This window comes from Neolamprologus brichardi, chromosome 13 (assembly GCF_056152115.1).
Source record: "Neolamprologus brichardi isolate AB-2024 chromosome 13, ASM5615211v1, whole genome shotgun sequence".
Classification (NCBI taxonomy): Eukaryota; Metazoa; Chordata; class Actinopteri; order Cichliformes; family Cichlidae; genus Neolamprologus; species Neolamprologus brichardi.
Window position 1 is genome coordinate 17,381,502 of NC_142116.1, and position 21,294 is coordinate 17,402,795.

The following is a 21,294-nucleotide window of genomic DNA, read 5'->3' on the forward strand; positions in this document are numbered from 1 at the left end:
TTTTCAATATTTCCTTTTCTTACTACTGCTGTACATGGTTTCTCCTCACTGTTGCAGTTATTTGTTGCATGTAATTACCGGTGCAATTACACTTGCCTTTCCTCACCGAACAAAGGATGATCGATGCTGTGCCACCCTGCCTGCAGCTCACTCAACACACTGACAGAGTAGGTTAGTAATGATGCAGGGTGAAGTGACTGATAGCAAAGTGTGTGCGCTGTTAATGGAAAGTGACAGTCTCGTTTTCTTGTGGTTTTCATGGCACATAGCAGAGGTTCCAGGGGAGATGGCTACAGTCCATTTTTAGGATCATGACAATGTCATACCCTTTCATTAAAATAAATGAATCTAAGTCTGTGTATTCATAATAATTTTGATATCATTAACTTTTTATGTTCAGTCTTGAGACCTGACTGTTGATTTTTGGACAAGGAATTGCAGCAATTATTAGTGTGAGGCCAAGTCGCTTACAAAAGAATGTAATTATCACCTTTTGCTTCTTGTATTCAAAGTCTTTTGTTATTTAAACTGTGAAAGCACTTCGTATTTTCTTCCTTTTTATATAGGTGTCATTCTTACATGAGGACTGCAGTCAACCTGATATCTCAGACAAAGATAAATCTAGATGTTTAATAATTATAATGCTCAACATCTGGATTTAAAGTGTGGAGGATCGCAAAAGCAGTCGTTGGTCCTGACAGTTTGTCTCCACCGCGTGCATTTTTTCTGCACGTTTTTCAGTCATCTGTCTCACAGGACTGACAGAACACATACTCTCTTATCTTCACCAACTCACCTGTCTACACAACCACAGCTTCTGTTGTGTTTTATTTGAGTTATCAAGTCTATTTTGCCTTTTGTAATGTACAAACATTCACTGTCCACTTTGTTAGGTACAGTGGTTCAACTGCTTGTTAACACAAATATAATCAGCTGTCACATGGACGCTAGTTAATTTAGATATGAAGTTCAAACTTAGCATTAGAATGGGATGATTTAAGGTACTTTGAATGTCGCATGATTGTTGCTGATATAAGGGTTGGTCTGATTGTGTCAGAAACTGATTGGATTATCCCACACAACTGTCTCTACAGTTTTCAGAGAACCGCCCAAAAAAGCCTGGGCTAAAATGTCTTGTTGATGCCAAAAGTCAAAAGAGTATGGCCAGATTGCCTAGATAGAAGGGCAACAGTAACTCTAATAACCGCTCTTTACAGCTATGCAGAAGAGCATCTCTAAACACATTACCTGTCAAGCCTTGAAGCGTATAGGCCAGAGATAGGGAACCCGAGAGCAAGTGTCCTGCAGGTTTTAGATGTGTCCTTAATCCAACACAGCTGATCTAAATGGCTAAATTACCTCTTCAACATGTCTTGAAGTCTCCAGAGGCCTGGTGATGAACTAATCATTTGATTCAGACGTGTTGATCAAGGGTGAGATCTAAAACCTGCAGGACACTGACTCTCGAGGCCTGGAGTTCCCTACCCCTGGTATAGATAGATAGATAGATAAAACTTTATTAATCCCTCGGGTGGGTTCCTCTGGGAAATTTGTTTTCCAAAAAGCACAGCACCGACAGAAGTTACAGAGTTAAGAATATTATATATATATATATATATATATATATATATATATATATATATATATATATATATATATATATATATACACACATATATAAATACACACATATATAAATACAAAGACATATATAGATAAAATATACAAAGGGGATAAATAGAATAAATAGGAATAAAAATAAAAATAAAAATACAAGTGAATTGCACATTTCAAGTATGGAGTCTATTGCACCGCTGATTATTAACAAAAAGTATTGTTAATATTACTGGTATAGGCAGTAGCAGAAGACCACACTAGATGCCACTCCTGTCAGCTAAGAAGAGGAATGCAAGGAATCTTCTTAGCTGACATTTCACACAAGCTAACCAGAAGTGGACAGGAAAAGACTGGAAAAATGTTGCTTGGTCTGATGAAAAAAATTTGCATAATTTTGCATAATACACATAAATAAACACAATAAAGATCTATCCTGCCTAGTAATGGTGAAATGGCTTGGTGGATTTTTTTTTTTTTTGTACACTCTGTGCCTCTTTATACCAACTGAACATCATTTAAATTGTACAGCCTACCCGAGTATTGTTGATGATCATGTTTTTATGACCATATTGCATCTATACTCAGATTGCTGCTTACAGCAGAAATGTGCATCATTTCAGAAATAGAGCACCTTTGGGATGTGGTGGAATGGGAGATAAACACACAGGCAAAAAATCTGCACCAACTGTGTGACTCTATCGTGTTAATTTGGACCAAAACTCTGAGGAATTTTTCTAGCACTTTGTTGAATCTCTGCCATGAAGAATTAATGCACTCCAAAGGCAAACGGGGGACCAACCTTGTACTGGCAAAGCGTAACTAATAAATGGGGCCAGTGAATGTAATACTACTTGTTTAGTGGGATCTGAGGACTTCCAAAATGTCAGGTAATATACGACTCAGTAGTGGGCCTGAATGAATCTTGTGTAGACACAGATTGACCATAAAGTGACAGCAATGACTCACACAGACCATCCATTACTCGCAGTCCTGATATCTTTGCTACACCAAAGAGCCCCTGCGAATTTGAAGTCAGCAAACTAGCCAATGAGTCATCATAGTGTTTAGGATTTCTGCTCTGGGGACCCATGAATGTTAGTAAAACATTTCATAGTAACCCACTCATCCATTTTCTTTTGCTTACTAACCCCTGGACAGGTTCTCAGTCTGTCGCAGGGCTAACACAGAGACAGACAAACATGTTCTCATCACTTAGATTCACCATTTAACCTAACCTGACTAACTGCATGTCTTTGGACTGTGGGAGGAAGCCGGAGTACCCGTGCAGACACAGGAGAACATAAAAAACCCACTGTTCCACCCAGGGGCGTAATTTCCAGGGGGGTTAGAGGGGTCATAACCCCACCACCACCACTAATAAAATTATGAATTATCTTGCATAAATAGGCTGATTTTCTTTACTCATTTCAGGTATTACCAGCAATATAGTAGCATATTTAATCATCTGGGAATTTACCCAGATTTATTTAGACAGAGATCTTGACCCCCCCCCCAATGTTCAGCACAAAGCTACGCTGATGGTTCCACCCCATCAAACATTTATTGTACATATAATTGAACTTCCTTCAACTCTATCACGCACAAATTCCTCACACATCTAGTTTCTATTTTTTTAGAAACAGGATCAGCTTAGTTCTCCTTCATTTATAGCAACAGTATTACTCCTACATACACAGATTAATTGACTTCTATAGTATAAGAGCAGTAGAATAAATGCATTTCATGAATCTGTGATTTATCTCTTTGTTTCAGATGCATGTTTTCAGAGGGCTGGGATGGACAGTTTGATCCATGGTGCTGGTGACACTTCAGTCTTGGTGAGATGTCCTTGAGTGGCAACACAACCCAGTCTTCTTTGTCAGCGTCACCTTTTCCTTTGATCTTCAACAGCTCCACCCCTCCACAATCCTCAGCTTGGGAGAAAGAGCGAGCCAGCCATGGGTCTGTACAGGACTGGCCAGGGAATGAGACCCAGCTCCTCTCAGACTTTGCCATTCTGGAGCATGATGAGCAGTGCCACATGTCTCCTGTCCTGACAGCATGCCTTGTAGCCTGGTACAGTGTTACAATGGTGCTAGGGTTGGTGGGCAACATTGGCCTCATTTGCATCATTGCCCGCCGCAGAGAAAAGGTCAATGTCACCAGCATTTTCATCTGCAACCTGTCATTTTCTGACATTCTGGTATGTGTCTTCTGCCTCCCCTTCACTGTCATATACACAATCATGGACCACTGGGTGTTTGGCTCGCTGTTATGTCGCCTGGTGCCGTTCATCCAGTGTGTCTCTGTGAGTGTGTCAGTGCTGTCTCTAGTGTTTATCGCCTTAGAAAGGCACCAGCTTATCATTAACCCCTCTGGATGGAAACCAAGTGTTCCTCAGGCCTATATGGCGATTGTTCTCATTTGGATACTGGCCTGCTTCACATCTGTGCCTTTCTTGGCCTTTCAGCTGCTCACAAATGAGCCCTATACCAATGTAATCCTGCCCGTGTCATCGGTACATGACCAAGATTTTCCTCATGCTTATCTCAACACATCTCCTACTCATACATACAAAAACCTGTCTGCGCTTCAAAATTCATACCGTTCCCTCTTTTCTTACGTCCCCACCTCTTCACATATGGAAGCCTGTGTGGAGCACTGGCCATCCCAGGGTCACAGGGTCGCTTACACCACATGGCTTCTGCTGTTCCAGTACTGTGGGCCACTGTTTTTGGTCCTGCTCTGTTATGTTAGAGTTATTGTGCGGCTCCGTCACCGCAAAGAAATGTTGGACCGCGCCCGGACCCCGGAGTGCCAGCGCATGACCCACAGCCGCCGGATCAACATCATGCTGGTTGCTCTCATAACGGTCTTTGCCCTTTGCTGGCTTCCGCTCACCATCTTCAACGTGGTGTCAGACTGGAACCAGGAGGCTCTGCCTGTCTGTCACCACAACCTGCTGTTCTCCCTCTGCCACCTGCTGGCCATGTCCTCCACCTGCATTAACCCCGTCATCTACGGATTCCTCAACTCCAACTTCAGGCAAGAGGTGAGCGAGGTGCTCCTACACTGCCGCTGTTTCCCACTAGAGGAAGAGTGTGAGCAATATCCCATGTCCACTGTGCACATTGAAGTGTCCCATACCTCTGTGCCTCTAACCTGCAGGAGCAACTCTGTGTGACACTGATGCTTCAGCCTAAAGGATCCTTCTTACATAAACTGTACAGTTGTAAGACAAACTGTTGCTGTTTGTTCTTACTTTAATGTCAATAGATCCATTTAAAAAGCAGCTTAAAGCTATTTATTGTAGATTTATATGTTTAAAAAAGTTCACCACAAGTTTGTGTAAAAAAAAATCTATGTTTTGTGTTAAATAAATATTAGCTGAACTTAAACTAGGACGAAACTGTACTTTTGTATGATACCAGTATGTAACATAACATGGTGCAACCAGTCAGCCCAGCAAGTCCTTGAAGCCTTGTTTCCACAACTTTGGCTCAACTCAACTTTGCTATACTCAGTTTCTCATTTCCACCTGAATGTGCATGGGGTCGTTATAACAACGTCATTTTTATCTGACAAAGACAACAACAATGGAGGACATCGAGGGAGTGGTATACCTGCTGCTAAGTCTATGGGTTTTTCTCAGACTTGGAAACCACGGTGTTGGTTTTTGTTGCTGGGTTTCACCTTTCCATTTGCACCTAATGACAAACCCTAAAAACAAGGTCGAGTCCAGTCAAACAGGTACTTGTAGAAAACAGGCATTAGTCATTAACGCATTACTGTGAAACAGATTCCCAAAGTGTGGGCTGGAGCCACAATAGGCTGCGAGTGTACTGCAGGTACAGAAATTCCGTTAAATGGATTTATTTATATAAAAAGTGAATAACAATGATAAGATGCGGTTAGTTTGTTATATTACTTATTAATCCAACCTAAATTTGCTTCTCTTGTATTGAAGTTTATATGCCAGTAGCAGGTGGGTCCCATATTGACCATAGTATTTTACGTATGACTTGGTAACTTTAGCAATTTCTAGCCAAAAGCCTGTTTATGTTTTTTGAATAACATTTTCAAGGAAATACATCTCTTTTTATTGTATTTTAATTGAAGTGAAAATTTAAAATGGGTGTGCCCCATGGGATCTTCTGGTTTTTAATTGGGCTGAAGCACTCTTGACTTTGGGAATCGCTGCTATAAACAATGGTGGTGTGGAAAGAGCAAAACTTTTTGAGGAATTTAAAGTAGGGCTTAAAAGAAATATCACAAGTCAAAAGAAATGCACAACACCTAAGAAAAAATCTCAACACATCCACTGGTAAAATGCTGCTTGCAGTGGTGAAAATTGTAGTCGACATTTGCATAACAAAAAATACCTTTAAAGTGCAATGTTTTGTCAGTGGTTTAAAGTGAAGTGTTTCATACCGTGTCTTACTATGAGCAAACTGCAACTATAAAGACACTGAAAAAGGACGTGCATTTAATCTTAACTGTTGCTTTTTCAGAATTTCATGTTTAATGCCATATACTATCTTACTGTATCCTGTTATTATGACATAAATCCAGCGGGTGTTAGCTTAACTGTGACTTATAGAATTACTGCCAGTTAAACATTTTAACACTTTAAATTTATGCTGGAATCATAGAGCAAATCCATATTGCAGTATTATCAACACCTACAGTGGTGACCAGAGATAAAGGAAAAACAGAATGAAAGAGTGGAGGATCATGCCGATATATTTATAAGGCATGAGTGGTCATTTGACAGGTATCGCAATGTTTTAGAAGGACCAGTGTGGTTGTTCAGTTCAGGTGTCTCAATGAGCCATGAGACACCAAGAATAGTCATTATTCGTTTTATTTGTTGCACCTGTTTTCTGTGACATGTCAAAACCTTTGCTGAGTCATATTAGTTGTTTATTAAGTATAAAACATGTGTGACCATACTGTGGCCTTCAGACTCACCGGACCTCAAGCCAACAAAATGCCTAAAGTAAACTTGGAAGTGATGCGTTACACGGTGGGAGGGAATGCCTCTCATAAGGATTCTATTCATCCTTCCATACACTTTCAGAGACTGTTTGTAACAGAGACTGTTTCAGAGACTGTGCTACCAGTTGTGGTGGTAGCACAGGCCCTAAGTATAAATGTTCATTTCATTTATCGTGGAACTGCACGGTGTGCCATTTTGAGACAAATTAGACGCTAATGTTACAAACTGTTTTATGAGTGACCCCCTGCCGTTGTATTTCACGTATTTCAGTACAATTCAGTTTTTTATATTCATAGTATCAACCCTGTGAAATTTCTGTCTTAGCTTTCATAGTGAAGAAAACACAAGGTGGGTTTTGTTCTGTGATTGAAGTGACAAATAAAACTGAAACTTACTAACTTATATACATTGTTAAATTGCAGGCCTTAATTTATTTTTGATGGGTTCAGTAAATATTAAAATGCTTGGACATCAAATGTGCATGGGCATGATTTAAACTACATCAAAATGTGTTAAATAACTTGTTTCGTTGAGGCAGTATGTTTATGTTGTTGCAGTAAGTGCCAAGTTTTGCCTGCATGTGGATTACTTAAACGTGTCTTATCTAGAGGCTTACTTATGTGTGAATTTAATAAATTTATATTCCTTGAAAGCGTCACAACTAATATCTCAAATAAATGTCTGTTTTAACTTCGACTACATTGCCAAAAGTATTAACTCGCCCCTTATGATGATTAATTTCAGGTGATCCAATCACTTCCGTGGCCACAGGTGTATAAATTCAAGCACCTTGGCATGCAGACTGCTTCTACAAACACTTGTGAAAGAATGGGTCACTCTCAAGAGCTCACTGAAACTCAGCATGGTACTGTGATAGGATCCCACCAGTGCAGCAAGTCCAGCTACTAAATATTCCACAGTCAGCTGTTAGTGGTATTATAACAAAGTGTAAGGGATTGGGAATGAAAGCAACTCAAAATGGTAGGCCACAGAGCTGGGTCAACGGCCACTAAGGCACATAGTGCACAAACGTCGCCAACTTTCTGCAGAGTCAGTCCCTACAGGTCTCTAAACTTCATGTGGCCTTAGGATTAGCTCAAAAACATTGTGTAGAGGGCTTCATGGAATGGGTTTTCATAGCTGAGCAGCTGCATCCAAGCCTTACATAACCAAGTGCAATGCAAAGTGTCAGTGTAAAACATGCCACTGGACTCTAGAGCAGTGGAGATGTGTTCTCTGGAGTGACAAATCACGCTTCTCCATCTGCCAATCGGATGGTGGAGTCTGGGTTTGGCAGTTGCCATGAGAACAGTACTTGTTTGCATTGTGTCAAGTGTAAAATCTGGTTGAGGGGGGGTATATGGTGTAAAGTTGTTTTTTGGGAGTTGGGGTCGGCCCCTTAGTTAAAGGAACTCTAAATGGTTCAGCATACCAAGACTTTTTGGACAATTTCATTCTCAGATCTTTGTGGGAACAAATTGGTTCAACCTGGCTGCACACCAGTGCACAAAGAGAAGGATTAGCGAGTTGGTGTGGAAGAACTTGACTGGCCTGTCCTGACCACAACCCAGCAGAGCACATTTGAGATGAATTAGTGCAGAGGCTGCAAACCAGCACTTCTTGTCCAACATCATTGTCTGACCTCACAGATGCACTTTTGGAGTCTGCAGATTTCTGAATGTTCAGAAATCTCAATAAACACACTCCTAAACCTTAGGGAAAGCCTTCCCAGAAGATTTGACAGTATTATAGCTGCAATCATATTAAACCCTATGGATTAAGAGGAGGATGTCACTAAAATTCATAAGCATGTCAATGCAGATGAGCCAACATAGTGTAGATCATGTGTCATGAATTTATATGTAATTCACCTGCAAGCTGCTTTTTAAAACAATCTTTCTATTATTTATCGTCTTTATTTATCTTCCTTGTTAGTTTTCAATTTTGTGATTAAATATATTAATTGTTAAAAAGATTTATTTGTTTCTTTTATTTCATCATACTTATTTATTTTGGCATTATACTTACGAGTGTACATAAACAACCAACACAATAAACAAAAAAGCAGTAACTTACAAAATCTGATGGCTACCTTTTCTTTGCGCATATCAAGTAAAATTAACTGATTGTTGAATTAATTAATTGATTTTTTAATTAGGCAAGCTAAAACGTGAGTTTTCTTCATGGAGCAAAACAGCAAGTGGCACAAACTCATACTTTGTATCTTAACGGTACCGCATAACACTCGTGTTCTTTGGATTAGCAGTATATTTTCAGCGTTTGCAGAGCTTAACCGAATAAAAACTGTGATTAAAGGACACACGCGGTTAAGTAAACCCTTTGTAGGGGCCCTACCACATTCCTTTCTAGACCGGAAGTGTCGTATGTCACACATTAACCAATCATAGCTGTTTGTCCCAGAATACATCATTTCCACAAACTGCACGCGCGAACAATACAAGCAGGAGTGAGTTGTTGGTCGAAACTGTGCGATTTAAAAGTGACTGCCACACAAAGTAAGTCAACGGCAACCTCTGAAAGTGCGTGTTTATATCTTCTTTCACGTCTTCGGACTCCTAAAAGTCACAACAAGTGAAATGCATGTGCCAGCGGAAGTATGAACCATAGACGGGCACCATGGTTAGCTTCGCGAGTTTAGCATCAAAATGCAGCCTACAGTTTTGTTAACATTATTGGCATTCATTCATACACTTTGATAAGTGTTACATTTAACGACTCTGCCCTATATATTTTACGTTACACAGTAACTAATGTCATATCCATATGTTTGATAACCTGCCTTGAGTCAATTTCACTAATAGGTGGTTTAGTTAGCTAACAGTAAAATTGAGCGTTTTAATATTTTGATTTAAAGTACGAGTTAGTACAAAGGTTAGACGTCGTCATATATTTTGTATGTACCTCGCATAGAGAGTATATTCATAATTTGCAGTGCTGTGGTATTCGCTACAAGTTTAAGCATGTACCCCCAGCAAGCGTCTGTGCCTTGAGTAATTTATCAAGAAGTGCTTGGGTTATTGAATAATTGATTTGACACAACATTACTACGCAGCTCGCTTGTTATTCTCAGTTCAGAACAAAGTTGTCAGGATCTGATACCCTAACTTCAGACAAAACTGAGATTATCAGATTTTTACGGTCGAAAATAACAAACATGGTGTCTTACCAGATATGTTGGCCTCGGGAGACATTGTGAGGAACCTAGGAGTCATTTTTGATTTGGTGTGCTCATAAAACAAATATGTTGGACTGGTTCCTTTTATCTGGGCAGTGTCTCTAAAATGAGAGACATCCTGTTGCAGTACACCATTGTACTTTTAAGGTTGGGCTAAAAAACATAACTTTTAATTAAGCTTATAGCTATGACTGGAACAGGTAACACTGAACCATTCCTTACTTATGCTGCTCAGACTGCCGCAGTACTATTGATGCTATTTATATAGTTAAATAATCAGTTACATTAACGTATTCCTGATTTGTGGCTTTGATTTCAACACTTGACACACTTGAATGATTGACTGTCATTGATACATTTCTGATGTAGTATGGACCAGGATGGACAATTTCCTTGTTTCCTTGTGTCACAGTAAGAATTTCTTTGGACTGATGAAGCTAAACTTTAATTTCAAAAAATGTCGGGGTTTTTTTTGAGTACAATAAGTTAGTCAAGTGACTCGGTATTGTAAATAATATAAATCAGCCAGTTTTCTTGTTCTTAAAAGTGTGACAGAGTAAAATTCATGCGGTCTGCTAGGTCACAAGCTCACAGTATGTCTTCTTTTTTTTTTTAAAATTTTCTAGTATCTGTGTTTCGGAGGTAAAGAGGCCAGTAATGACCACAACGACCAACTCTTCAGTTCTTAAAGGTATTGCACATCTTGGTGTTATTGCAATACATCCAGGCTGAGGTTTAAGACTTTGGATTTAAGTGTGCAACTCTTTTCAATGTATCTGCAGATGTTGTTGCCTATGTTGATGTGTGGTCAGCCGACAAAACAGGAAACTACTCAAAGCCATTTGTTCAGCAGCTCCTGGAAATGGGAGCTCAGGTGAGACATTATTTTCACTTTATTGTGTTTGTTGTGTTTACAGACTGTTTAAATAAAGCTGGGTCCATGCATTTTTAGACAACAAGGCAATTTTTGTAGTATTGGCTCTTTACACCATCAGAGTTAATTTTAAATTAAACTGTCAAGATATGAATTATGTGCAGACTTTCAGTTTTCAGTCAAGAGGTTTGTAGCTAAGTACACTTTTACTTTCACACACAATTCATCCAACTACATCTACCAGCAGTCACATCATCAGTAACCACTGATAATGGTTACTGATGATTTAAGCCACTTGGTACCCCTACTGGCAGCCATACATGCCCATGCTGTAACATTGCCTCCAAATGGGTTTGTATGCTTTGGATCATAACCCGTTCCTTAATTTAGGTTTCATTTGTCCAACGATTCCATTTTTCCTGAAATGTGACAGCTCTTTTAGATATTTTTGGGTAAAGCCTTATGCTGACCTTGTTCTCAAGTGTTTCCTTTCATGAAGACATCAAAAAAAAAAAATTTCTTAACCATGAAAATAATTCTGTCATGATCCACATTAGTTGTTTTCTGTGGCTGGTCAGATCTTTCAATGCTCCTGAGCTGGCCAGTGCATTTCTTCCCTTTAAGGATTTACCAGAATATTAGTTTTTCCATTTTTTTTGGGGGGGGGGGGGGGGGGGGGGGGGGGGGGGGGAGTGGGGGTTGCTTTGCCTGCATTATTTGCATGAACATCTGTTTGGGCCTCATATTTAGATTTCCAGTAAGCAGCTAATTCAACAGTTGGAATCAACTCCAGATCCTCTATCTGCTTATTTTATATATATATATATATGTGTGTGTGTGTGTGTGTGTGTGTGTGTGTATACCCTTGTTTTACAGGTATCAAAAACCTTTAATAAGCAAGTCACACATGTAGTCTTCAAAAATGGTCATCCAGCAACGTGGAGAAAAGCCAAAAAAAGTAATGTGCATCTCGTCTCTGTTCTGTGGATAGGAAGGTAAGAATTACACTCAAGAGGTTAGTAGTTTTGAATTTAAGGGTCCATCATGTTTTTGTTTTTTGTTTGTTTTGGTTTTGTTTTGTTTTTTTTGCTATTATTGTGCTGTCATGAAGCCTTTTTAAGGTGTTGTGTACCTTTTCTAATTTTTTGTGAAATGATCTTCAGATGTTATGATGATGGCGTCCATGTGGATGAGAAGTTATATCTAGCGTTAAATGATGAAAGCAATCCTGTGCTGAAGAACAAGAAAGTGAGTGAGATGCACCTCGATGATTATGTTGATCTTATTGTAAGCTGTAAATAAGCAGTGTGTTTATTTGGGATTACTAGCGTGAATAAATAAGTGTGAATATTCCCATTTCTATTTATCCTGATGTATAAATGCAGAGAAGTCACTAAATTAAGTCTGATTGTTTCAAGGTAACACACTCTTTATCTTAAATATGTGTAGCAGCTGTTATTATGCATTTAATCCCCAAAGACAATTGTGAGCCAAGAAAAACCCACCAGTCAGGGAGTGTAGTGGTTCGGTTATGCTGTTTGTGCTATTTTGCTGATTCCCTTTGAGCAAGAAGTCACTGCAAATTAATGAAAAATAAATAAATTGTTGCTCTTATCACCTGTCTGTGTGTCCTGTTTATGTTGATCGTTCACCTGTGTGTTTACTGTAATCTGTGTGTTTAAAATCAGTGATTTTTATCTAAAACTATTTAAAAATGTACTCTGTTTGTGTTTGCTTCACGTAGCATCGTTGCATGCAGCCAAAAGATTCTCCAGAGAGGACACCTGAAAATGACAGGCGCATGAGGAAGAAATTAGATAAGATGATGAAAGACTTTGCTCCAAAAGAACCGATAGGTAAAAGGTTATAACAGCAGGGGATTTTTTTTTTTTTTTTGTCTGCCATTTCATACTTTCTTTTCTTCACAGTTACAGACGTGTCACCCATCATTATTGACGAGGAGAATGGAATAGTTTATAGCCCTGCTTTTAAAAGGTCAGAATATATGGCTCAGCGTTTGAAAGACATGAAGGATAAACGAGAAAACCTTTCACCCACAGGTAAGTGCAGCAGCAGGTGAACAGCCTGATGGACTGACAGACTTAAAACACTTCAGGATCTTTGAAAGGAAGCCAACTCATGAAAATGTCACTGCCTTTCAGCTTCACAAATGGTTGAATCTCCCTCACCCACCAGATTGAAGCCTTCTCTTGGGAGCTCACCGAGTGTCCTCAAATTAACATGTAAGAAAACTGGGTGCTGTTATTGATATATCGATCTACAGGCAATGGTAGTGTGATATTTATCTTTCCTAACACAGAAAGTAAGCTTGTATATTGCTAAGAAAGGAAAGGGGTCTGTAATTGAATTTAGACAGGATGGTTTATTTTCTTTTTTCTTTTTCAGCCAGTTTTTCTTTTTGTTTTCTCAAATACAAGACCAGCATTGTATCCCTTGTAACAGTAAGAGCTCTCAAGCCAGATTCCTATTTATAATGCCAGACTGTATCCATTAGATGTCCATTTAGTGCATCAGTAGGATTGGAAACATCAATAGTACATGTTCTAGTGAAATGTGTTCATTTAAAATTAAACAGGAAATATCTGAAGGGATATAGGAAACAACCTGCAAGAGAGAACCTGTTTTATAGTGCTACAGTTGGCAAACAAAATGGTACATCTTAAATTAAATTGACCAATACAGTGTTGAGTTTCTGTGTACAATGAATAGAATTAAATATCAGTGTTCCCTTAGGGACATCTTTATTGACTGTCTTGGATTGCCAAGAACAGAACACACACAAAGAAAAAGACACTGTAATCAAGAGGGTAATCAAGAGCCTTTGGATAGATTTATGGTGACTGCAGTACAGTGTTGCTTTGTAGTATCCTCTCCTAAGACAATATCCTGGTGTTTTTATTTTGTTATATATACAGCTCTCTTCACCACCTGTTATTTAGTTTTACCACTCCGCGCAATTACTGTGGGGGTGTAGTGTTCAATCTGGATGTGTGAAAGGCAAACAGCTGCCCGTATATTTTGTATTTACATATTTGTATAAGGGCGAGAATTATTAGTAATCAGCCACACTGCAGAGCAAAACAATGGACAGAAGGTGGTTAAAATAAGTATGAAACAATTGATTTATTATTATTACACCTTAACATTTCTGTTTCTGTGTAAAATGTTCTGTTATTCTTTCTCCTACATAGATGACCAGTCAGACGATGATTCCAGTGCTTCTGTTCCTGAACTTGGTTACTCACCTGATAAGGAAGAGGGGAGAACACACACAGATGTCGGAGACCATGAACATCTTGAGCTGTCCCACAGGAAAGACTGCCTCTCACCCAGCCATCATGTGGCTGAACAGGTCATAAGTGTGCCTGCCTGCCCTGACCCTGAGCATGAAGAAGGAAATAAACAAAAAAGGTCACGGAGGACCTTGGTTAGAAAAAAAGAAATGGACAAAGACAAATCAATAGATTTTTTACAAAGTCCTTGTCAGGACAGGAAGTCTGACAACAGTAAGAACGATCAGAAAGAAGGAACCCAATCGCAGATAAAGTCACCTAAATTAACACCTAATAAATCTGAGAAAAGAAAACAAAAAAACACAAAAGTAAACTCTATAGCAGAGACCAAATCCCATATTTTTCCTGACACTCTGGAATCCTCTAGCTGCCTCTCATCACCTGTACCAGGTGGTGCTGCTTCAGGACAGAAAAAACCCAAACGGGCTCAACAGTCATTTTCAGCATTGGTACGATCTTTCACTTCATCCAGTGAACACAAATGTGGCACCCCCGGCACGGCTGACAGAGGTGATGACATGTTTGAGGACTATTTCTCTTCAGCTAAACACAGCCAGAGAAAACAAAGACATCGGTCACTTAATCTACCGGTGACAAGCGATATTAAAATACCTTTTAACTTGGATCCTCTCCCAACGAATAGAAAACAAAGAAGTGAAATCTTTGGACCAAAGGGTCAAAAAAAGAGGAAACTGGAAGAAAGTGACACTGGTAAACATTTTGATCAACAGTCTGAAACTAGCATTGAAACCCAAACTCATCAAGGGGAAGAATCTTTGCCTATGTTGGATAGTCCAAGCGTTAATAAAAAGCCAATGGGGAAAAGGCGAAGACAAAGCACCTCAACATTTACAACCATTGATAAAGCTACAAGTGAAACAACAGAAAGAAGAAGTGCATCAACTTCAGGCCAACAAACGATGTTGCCCGAGTTTAAAGCTGTGGCAGAGCTGCAGAAAAACTCTGATTTCAATGTTCCTTCTCAGATTGTGGAAAGTGAGTAGTATGGCTGCCAGAATTTAGAAAGTGTAATAATACAACCCCAGTTCTTTAAAAAGAAAAAAAAAAAGAAAAAAGTTCAGATGCTATGTAAGAATTAAATAAAAACAATAAAATGATTTGCCAGTCTCATAAAATAATCTTAGACATAAACTTAGACATTTTGCATTTCATGAAAAATATGAGCTCATTTGGATTTTGAATGCAGCAACACGTTTCAAATAGGATGGAATGGACAAGAGGTTTGAAAAGAAACCGCTGGAGAAATATTACTAAACTGATAAGGTTCGTTGGCAACAAGTCTGTAACTTTTATACAAAACATCTTAGGCAGAGAGTCACCAATCTGCATTAAAAAAACAACTAAAACTTGTGGACCAATTTCAGAATATTGAAGTTTTGGAGACTATGCTATACTGTGACTTTTAGTCCCTCAGGCAGCCCTGCATTAAAACTGGCATGATTCTAACAAGGAAATGACTACATGGGCTCAGGAACACTTCTAGAAATCATTGTCTTTGAACACAGGTTGCCATGCCATCCACAAATGCAGATTAAAGCTTAGTGCTGCAAAAAGGTCTTATGTGAACATGATTCAGGACTCATTTAAAGTGGAAAATTATTCTGTGGTCTGATGAACAAAAATTTGAAATTTCTTTGGAAAACATGGATGGCACATCCTCTGGCCTAAAGAGGAACGGGGCAATCTGGCTTGTCAGCACTCACTTTAAAAGACTGCATCTCTAATAGTCTAAGGGTGCATTAATGCTTATGGAATTGGCAGTTTGCACATCTGGAAAGGTGTGTGGATATAGATAAGTTTCAGAGGAAAATCTGTTCCCACACAACAAACATGTTTGTGAGGGAAAGCTTTTTATATTTCAGCGAGATGATGCCAAACTGCATACTCAGTCTATTACAACACAGTAGCTTTACAAAGTCTGGGTGCTGAACTGACTTGTGAAATACAAAATCTGGAAAGAAGATCAAGGACTGTTAAGGAGCTAGAATTCTATGTCAGACAAGTATGGGACAACATTCATCTCTCAAAAGTCCAGCAGCTGGTCTCCTCAGTTCCCAGATGTTTATAGACTCATATTAAACCAAGAGAGGATGTGACACAGTGGAAAACATGGACCTAGCTTTTTTGAGACATGTTGCTGGTATACAATTCAAAATGAACTTTAAAAGAAAAACAAAAATGTAATGGTACAATTTCTCAATTTAAAGATTTGAGATGATTTCTCTGTTCTACTGTGAATAAAATGTGGGTTTATGAGACTTGTAGATCATGACATTGTGTTTTTATTTACATTTTACAGTGTCTCAGCTTTTCGGGGGTTTGGGTTAAAAATGAACCCAGGACTAAGGTCTGGTCTGCTCTAATGACTTCATTATGAACTGAACAAATCATATTGATAACATGGTGGGAATCTTCACAGATGTTGAAGTTTTGTACTGTTGTCTGTAATCCCTGGGTTTGTGTGTGGCTTCACATGGCTTGCAGCGTAATTATTCCAGCCAGTCTAAACATTTTTGTAATGCATGGTTCTTACAAGATAATATTAAGAAACAAATGAGGCCTTTATGAAAGCTCTCTCATAATAATCTGTAGTTGTGTTTAACTTTTAAAGGCCTAATATCTTATTTATATATAGCACATAGTTAAATTAGATTTAAGTTGCACATAAAAGTGATCTTCCTATGTCACTGTGGGTTTTCTCTGGTTTCATTTTGCGAGTTGCAAGTTAGATTATTGGCTCCGTTTCCATATTTCCCAATGAATGCTGAGGTCTGACTCCTAAGATCCTCAACAGGATAAGTATAAACCTGGAGAAACTAAGTATGGATCAACAGATCATTTAAATTTAAGTGCTTTATTTACTGTCCAGGAACTAAATGAAGTAAGCACGTTGTAATTCTGGGCAGCCTGATCAGTTAAAATTATAGAGAAATCGAAATGCACAGTGTCATGTGGTAGTAAGTAGTGTAAAGTTACAGCTTTCATTTAATGTTTTTGTGCACAAATGTGCAGACATGAATGCACACGCATACAAAACAGCACCTGCCGTGTGATAGGTCATGTAAAACCACCCCACCACCACACACACACTGTTTTAAATTGTCTTGTTTTCCAATGTAGGTAGAGGAAATGAATGTACAGTTGCAGCTGGTTTTACAGAGAGCCTAACTGAAGCTGAAGGAAATTACAATAAGCAAGTCAGCTTGACTCTACAGAAAATGGTTAACAAAACAAAGGTAAGAAGACATCACATCTGGTTCTAAATGTCTAATTGAATTCAACTCTTCAGTTTGACAGTTTAGTCTCCATGCCTTAATTGAAAGACATTATTTTTGCTCTGAACAATGCTTGTTTATGGTACATTTCCTACTGTGTTGTGGGAAAATTGGAAAGCAATTGCAAAAAACAGGATGTTACAAGTATAATGCCACCAGTGGGAGGTTTACTGAGTCATTAAAGATATTGCTCGTGTATGGGAGTTTGCAGTTTTAATTATAAATCTCTTATTTTCTTATTTATATAGTTGCTTTCTTTGTTGTGCTTTGTTGCCTGCTAAATTGCCTATATTAACCCTTTCAGACACATATTGATATTACTTTTCTTTCTTTAGTTTAGGGGCTGTGGTTACTTACAGCTTACAGCCAGTGTGGGCTTTGTACAGCCCATTGTTTATCTTCCTTCGTCACATAGATAGATAAAAGGAAACATAGTGTAAGAGAACAAAAAGATTATTTTCCCCATGTTTGTGTGTAATATAGGAAGTTTAGGAAGTAAACCAAACATCACTTGTGTGTGTAACTTCCTAATAAGTATTTCCTCCGTAAGGTCATACACTTCCATGGCTGTAGGCGTTTGACGCTACTGACGGTACTGTCGGCTCCTTAGGGTTTCCTGTGTTTTGTCTCTGTGATGGTACCATACAACTTCCTTGCTTGTGAAATGCACCTGGGTTGTGTTTTCGTTACACTCGTAACCTCAACAAGCTGTAGATGAAATAAAGCAAAGATGATGTCATATCCCCGGAGGATCTTTTATTAGTTAACTTTATTATAGCTTGATTACAAAGAGGTTGTAATTGTTGTTTTGGTTTTGTAAAGATTGTGATGATGGATTGATCTCCCTATAGTCCTGGGGAATACAGTCATCAGAGATAATTTCTTGTCTTATCTTTAAAAGTGCTTATATAAAAGTTAAAACTCATATTACACAGCTTTAGGTTAAAACTGCAAATTTGTAACATAATTTTAAAATTCTGGACATGTCATCAGCTTATACTTATTAAATACAGCTCAGATGTTAATGGGACCTTTGCTCTTCTTTTGTCTTACACTTCCCACTTTTGCGTGTTCTCAGATATCTCACAAAGGTGCAGTTCTTTAAAAGATCATATTCTGGCATTGTCAGTTTACTTTGCGATTTTATGTCTAAGGCACTAAAGCTGTGGATGTACTGTTACTGGTTTCTTTGTTAGGTACACCTTGCTAATACTGGGTTGGATCTGCTTTTGATTTTTGCTTTATTTCTTCACTGCACAGAAAAACAGCAAGATGCTAGAAACATTGCTCAGAGATTTTGGTCCATGTTGACATGATAGCATCACATAATTGACCACATTTATCAGCTGCACATTCATGTTGTGAATCTTGTGTTTCACTACATCCCAGAGGTCCTCTATTGGGTTGAGATCAGGTGAAAGTGTTGGTCATTTGAGCACCGTGAACTCATTTTGTTCAGGAAGCCAGTTTTAGCTTTGTAACATGGCACATTACACAGAATCACTGACTTCTTATCAATTCACATCCCTACTCAGAGAATTTCTACGTTCTGCGACCCTTCTCTGTAAACCCTCTTCTGGCACCAACAATAGTGCCACTTCATCATCTTTCTTCTCCACTCTGTTGCTCAGTTTAAACAGATGTACCTAACAAAGTTGCTGGTATATCATCCCTATCGTTTTCCTACTTTATTATAGGTTAAACAACTCTCTAACATGCTCAAAAAATATTCCGTAAACCTCACTAATGTTCATGTAAATTATTCTGTGTTGCAGCAAGTAATAACCTGGCTGTTTTATTGTTGTTGGCTCTCAGTAGATCCAGTTGATCTCTCCGTGATTGTCTGAACTGCTTCATTTTAACTTTGTGCTGAATAGTTGCCATCAAGGAGATCTAGTCATACTGAGAAGAATTTCCTTCATTTGTGCTGCAAGTGTTTGTGCTCTGCCGCTTTGCTGGTTCACACCAGCTCTTTGTCAGAGGCTAATTCATTCTCATTGCCCTTTTCTTGTGCCAGAACATGACCACTGCATAAGATAGAGTTTCCTTAAGGGTACTTTCAGAGTATCTGCACATACTTTTAGTTGTTTGACTTGGCTTGAAAGAATTTAAAATGAGCTTGTTTCATCAACTTTTTTTCCCCAGTCATTCAATGTCTATAAAATAAATTGCAATATCAAAATAGTGACACAACCACTGACTGCCTTCCCAAGGGGCCTTCTTGGTGATAATGTGTTTTTTGACCAGCATGGGGTCAGCTTGTGGACGGTTTTGGCTCTACTGTTCTCAGCAGACCTTAACCCCTGACTTCCAGCTTGGTGGGGGCTGACATCAGTGTGTGGCAGGAAAGGTCTGGTGGTCCTGTTTGTGGTTAGGTGTTTCTCTGAAAGTGTTTTTCATCTTTCCATGACCTTGATGTTTTTGCGTCAATGCAACAAAACATTCACCTGGCTTGTAAAAAAAAAAAGTGCACTGCCACTGAAAGAAAAACTCTTTTACTTGTTCAGTGATGCATCATTCAACAAAAATCAAATTACAATATTTACACACAAAAGAGATATAATACGCAGTTTCAGTTTCCTGGTCTCTTTGTGTAGCTGCTGCTTGGCTACTATAAAGTGAAGATTGTTGTTCACAGATTTCTCTCTTTGTGCTCCTATTAAACACAAGCCAAGAAACAAATGAATCCAAATATTCATTTTTAATCAAAACTCTGTATCTACTCTACTTATGCTTGATTGCCAAAAATGTGATGGCTGTTCCTGTAACACTGTAAGGATTATAAGTAGCCAAGAAAAATACAAGAGGTGTGAAACCAATGAACACAGACATTTCAAACATTTGCTGGCAGTGTGTGGTTGTCATTTATGTGAACACAGATCTGTTCATTCCTGTAAGCTTTGTGGGTTCATTTTTCTTTCAGGCACTGAGAACGCTCGTCATGACAAGCATGCCTACTGAGTAAGTAGGCATGTGCTTCTATGAATACCCCCAGCTTCATATTCTTTAATTTTATTGTGTTAATTAACAAGTTGGTAAAAGGAGGCATCTAATTCTTATTATTCATCTCTTGTAGGAAGCAGAACACAGTGGTTCAAGTGGTGAAAGCACTCGGTGGTTTTTTAATTGTTGACCGTGTTTGTGAAAGCACAACTCATGTGGTGTCTGGGGAACACAGGCGGACTCTCAATATTTTGCTGGGTATAGCTCGTGGCTGCTGGATCCTCTCATTTGAATGGGTACGTCGACTATAAATGTTTCAAAGATGTCGTTTGATATTATTTCAAAGTTAAGATGGAGGGTGATTCTGTCTTATCTCTAATTGAAATGTTTTCTTTTGAGTAGATACTCTGGTCTTTGGAGCAAAGGCAGTGGATTCCAGAGGAGCCGTATGAACTTTCAGATCAATTTCCTGCAGCACAGGTAAGTTCAGAACTACTCAAACAGTACTAGTAAAAGGGTCTTTGACAGATTTACTACCAGCATTGAGTTTACAGGAAAGCTTTTTATTTTTTCCAGTAGGGTAAAAAAGCTGTATCGTCTTATCTTCACATCGTTATTGGTTTAACTAGTTCAAAATCTTCTTGAGATTAAAGCCTTTTTCATATATGACTCAACAGTATTAAATAATCTCTTCTCCAATTTATTTCTCTCCGAATGCAACAAAAGATATTTTCTATTTTTCCAGGACTTATATTTTAGAGATTTTAGTGGCACCTTAAACATAACAATCTAGAAAGCATTCCACTCATGCTTTAAGTCTCATTACTGCCAGTCATCCATTTACAGTAGGCTTGTTTTTCCTAAAGCATCCTGTGTGAATTGTGGATGTTGCCTCTTCCTGCACTTGTCATTCATGAATCACTGTCCTGCCCTGCAAAAAAGACTTGGGGTCTTAATGTAGACGAATGTCAGCATGTTTCCTCGTAAAATTGCATGATGGCTTTTGTTGTGATAGATCAAATATTTTATATCCCCATGGCCTTTTATCATTTGGC

The 21,294-nt window shown here is 38.6% G+C and overlaps 2 protein-coding genes across 2 annotated transcripts in view; both read left to right on the forward strand.

The window, feature by feature from the left end:
* The first annotated feature begins 3,460 nt into the window (after positions 1 to 3,460).
* On the forward strand, positions 3,461 to 5,222 carry npy4r (neuropeptide Y receptor Y4). Its single transcript, XM_006800722.3, has one exon. The coding sequence runs from the start codon at positions 3,461 to 3,463 to the stop codon at positions 4,799 to 4,801; it is 1,341 nt and encodes a 446-aa protein (XP_006800785.1). The 3' UTR covers positions 4,802 to 5,222.
* A 3,828-nt stretch (positions 5,223 to 9,050) lies between these two features.
* Positions 9,051 to 21,294, forward strand: part of mcph1 (microcephalin 1) — a 34,395-nt gene continuing 22,151 nt past the window's right edge. The window contains exons 1-13 of the mRNA XM_006800724.3: positions 9,051 to 9,132; positions 10,439 to 10,503; positions 10,595 to 10,686; positions 11,563 to 11,681; positions 11,850 to 11,934; positions 12,431 to 12,542; positions 12,615 to 12,746; positions 12,849 to 12,929; positions 13,899 to 14,996; positions 17,142 to 17,257; positions 20,220 to 20,257; positions 20,373 to 20,535; positions 20,642 to 20,719. Of these exons, the coding sequence (XP_006800787.2) occupies positions 10,470 to 10,503; positions 10,595 to 10,686; positions 11,563 to 11,681; positions 11,850 to 11,934; positions 12,431 to 12,542; positions 12,615 to 12,746; positions 12,849 to 12,929; positions 13,899 to 14,996; positions 17,142 to 17,257; positions 20,220 to 20,257; positions 20,373 to 20,535; positions 20,642 to 20,719 (2,148 nt within the window). The 5' untranslated portion in view covers positions 9,051 to 9,132; positions 10,439 to 10,469. The remainder of the gene's footprint in view (positions 9,133 to 10,438; positions 10,504 to 10,594; positions 10,687 to 11,562; positions 11,682 to 11,849; positions 11,935 to 12,430; positions 12,543 to 12,614; positions 12,747 to 12,848; positions 12,930 to 13,898; positions 14,997 to 17,141; positions 17,258 to 20,219; positions 20,258 to 20,372; positions 20,536 to 20,641; positions 20,720 to 21,294) is intronic.

Coding starts and splice junctions, on each gene's coding strand:
- npy4r (XM_006800722.3), top strand. CDS start 3,461: ATGTCCTTGAGTGGCAACACAACCCAGTCTTCTTTGTCAGCGTCACCT.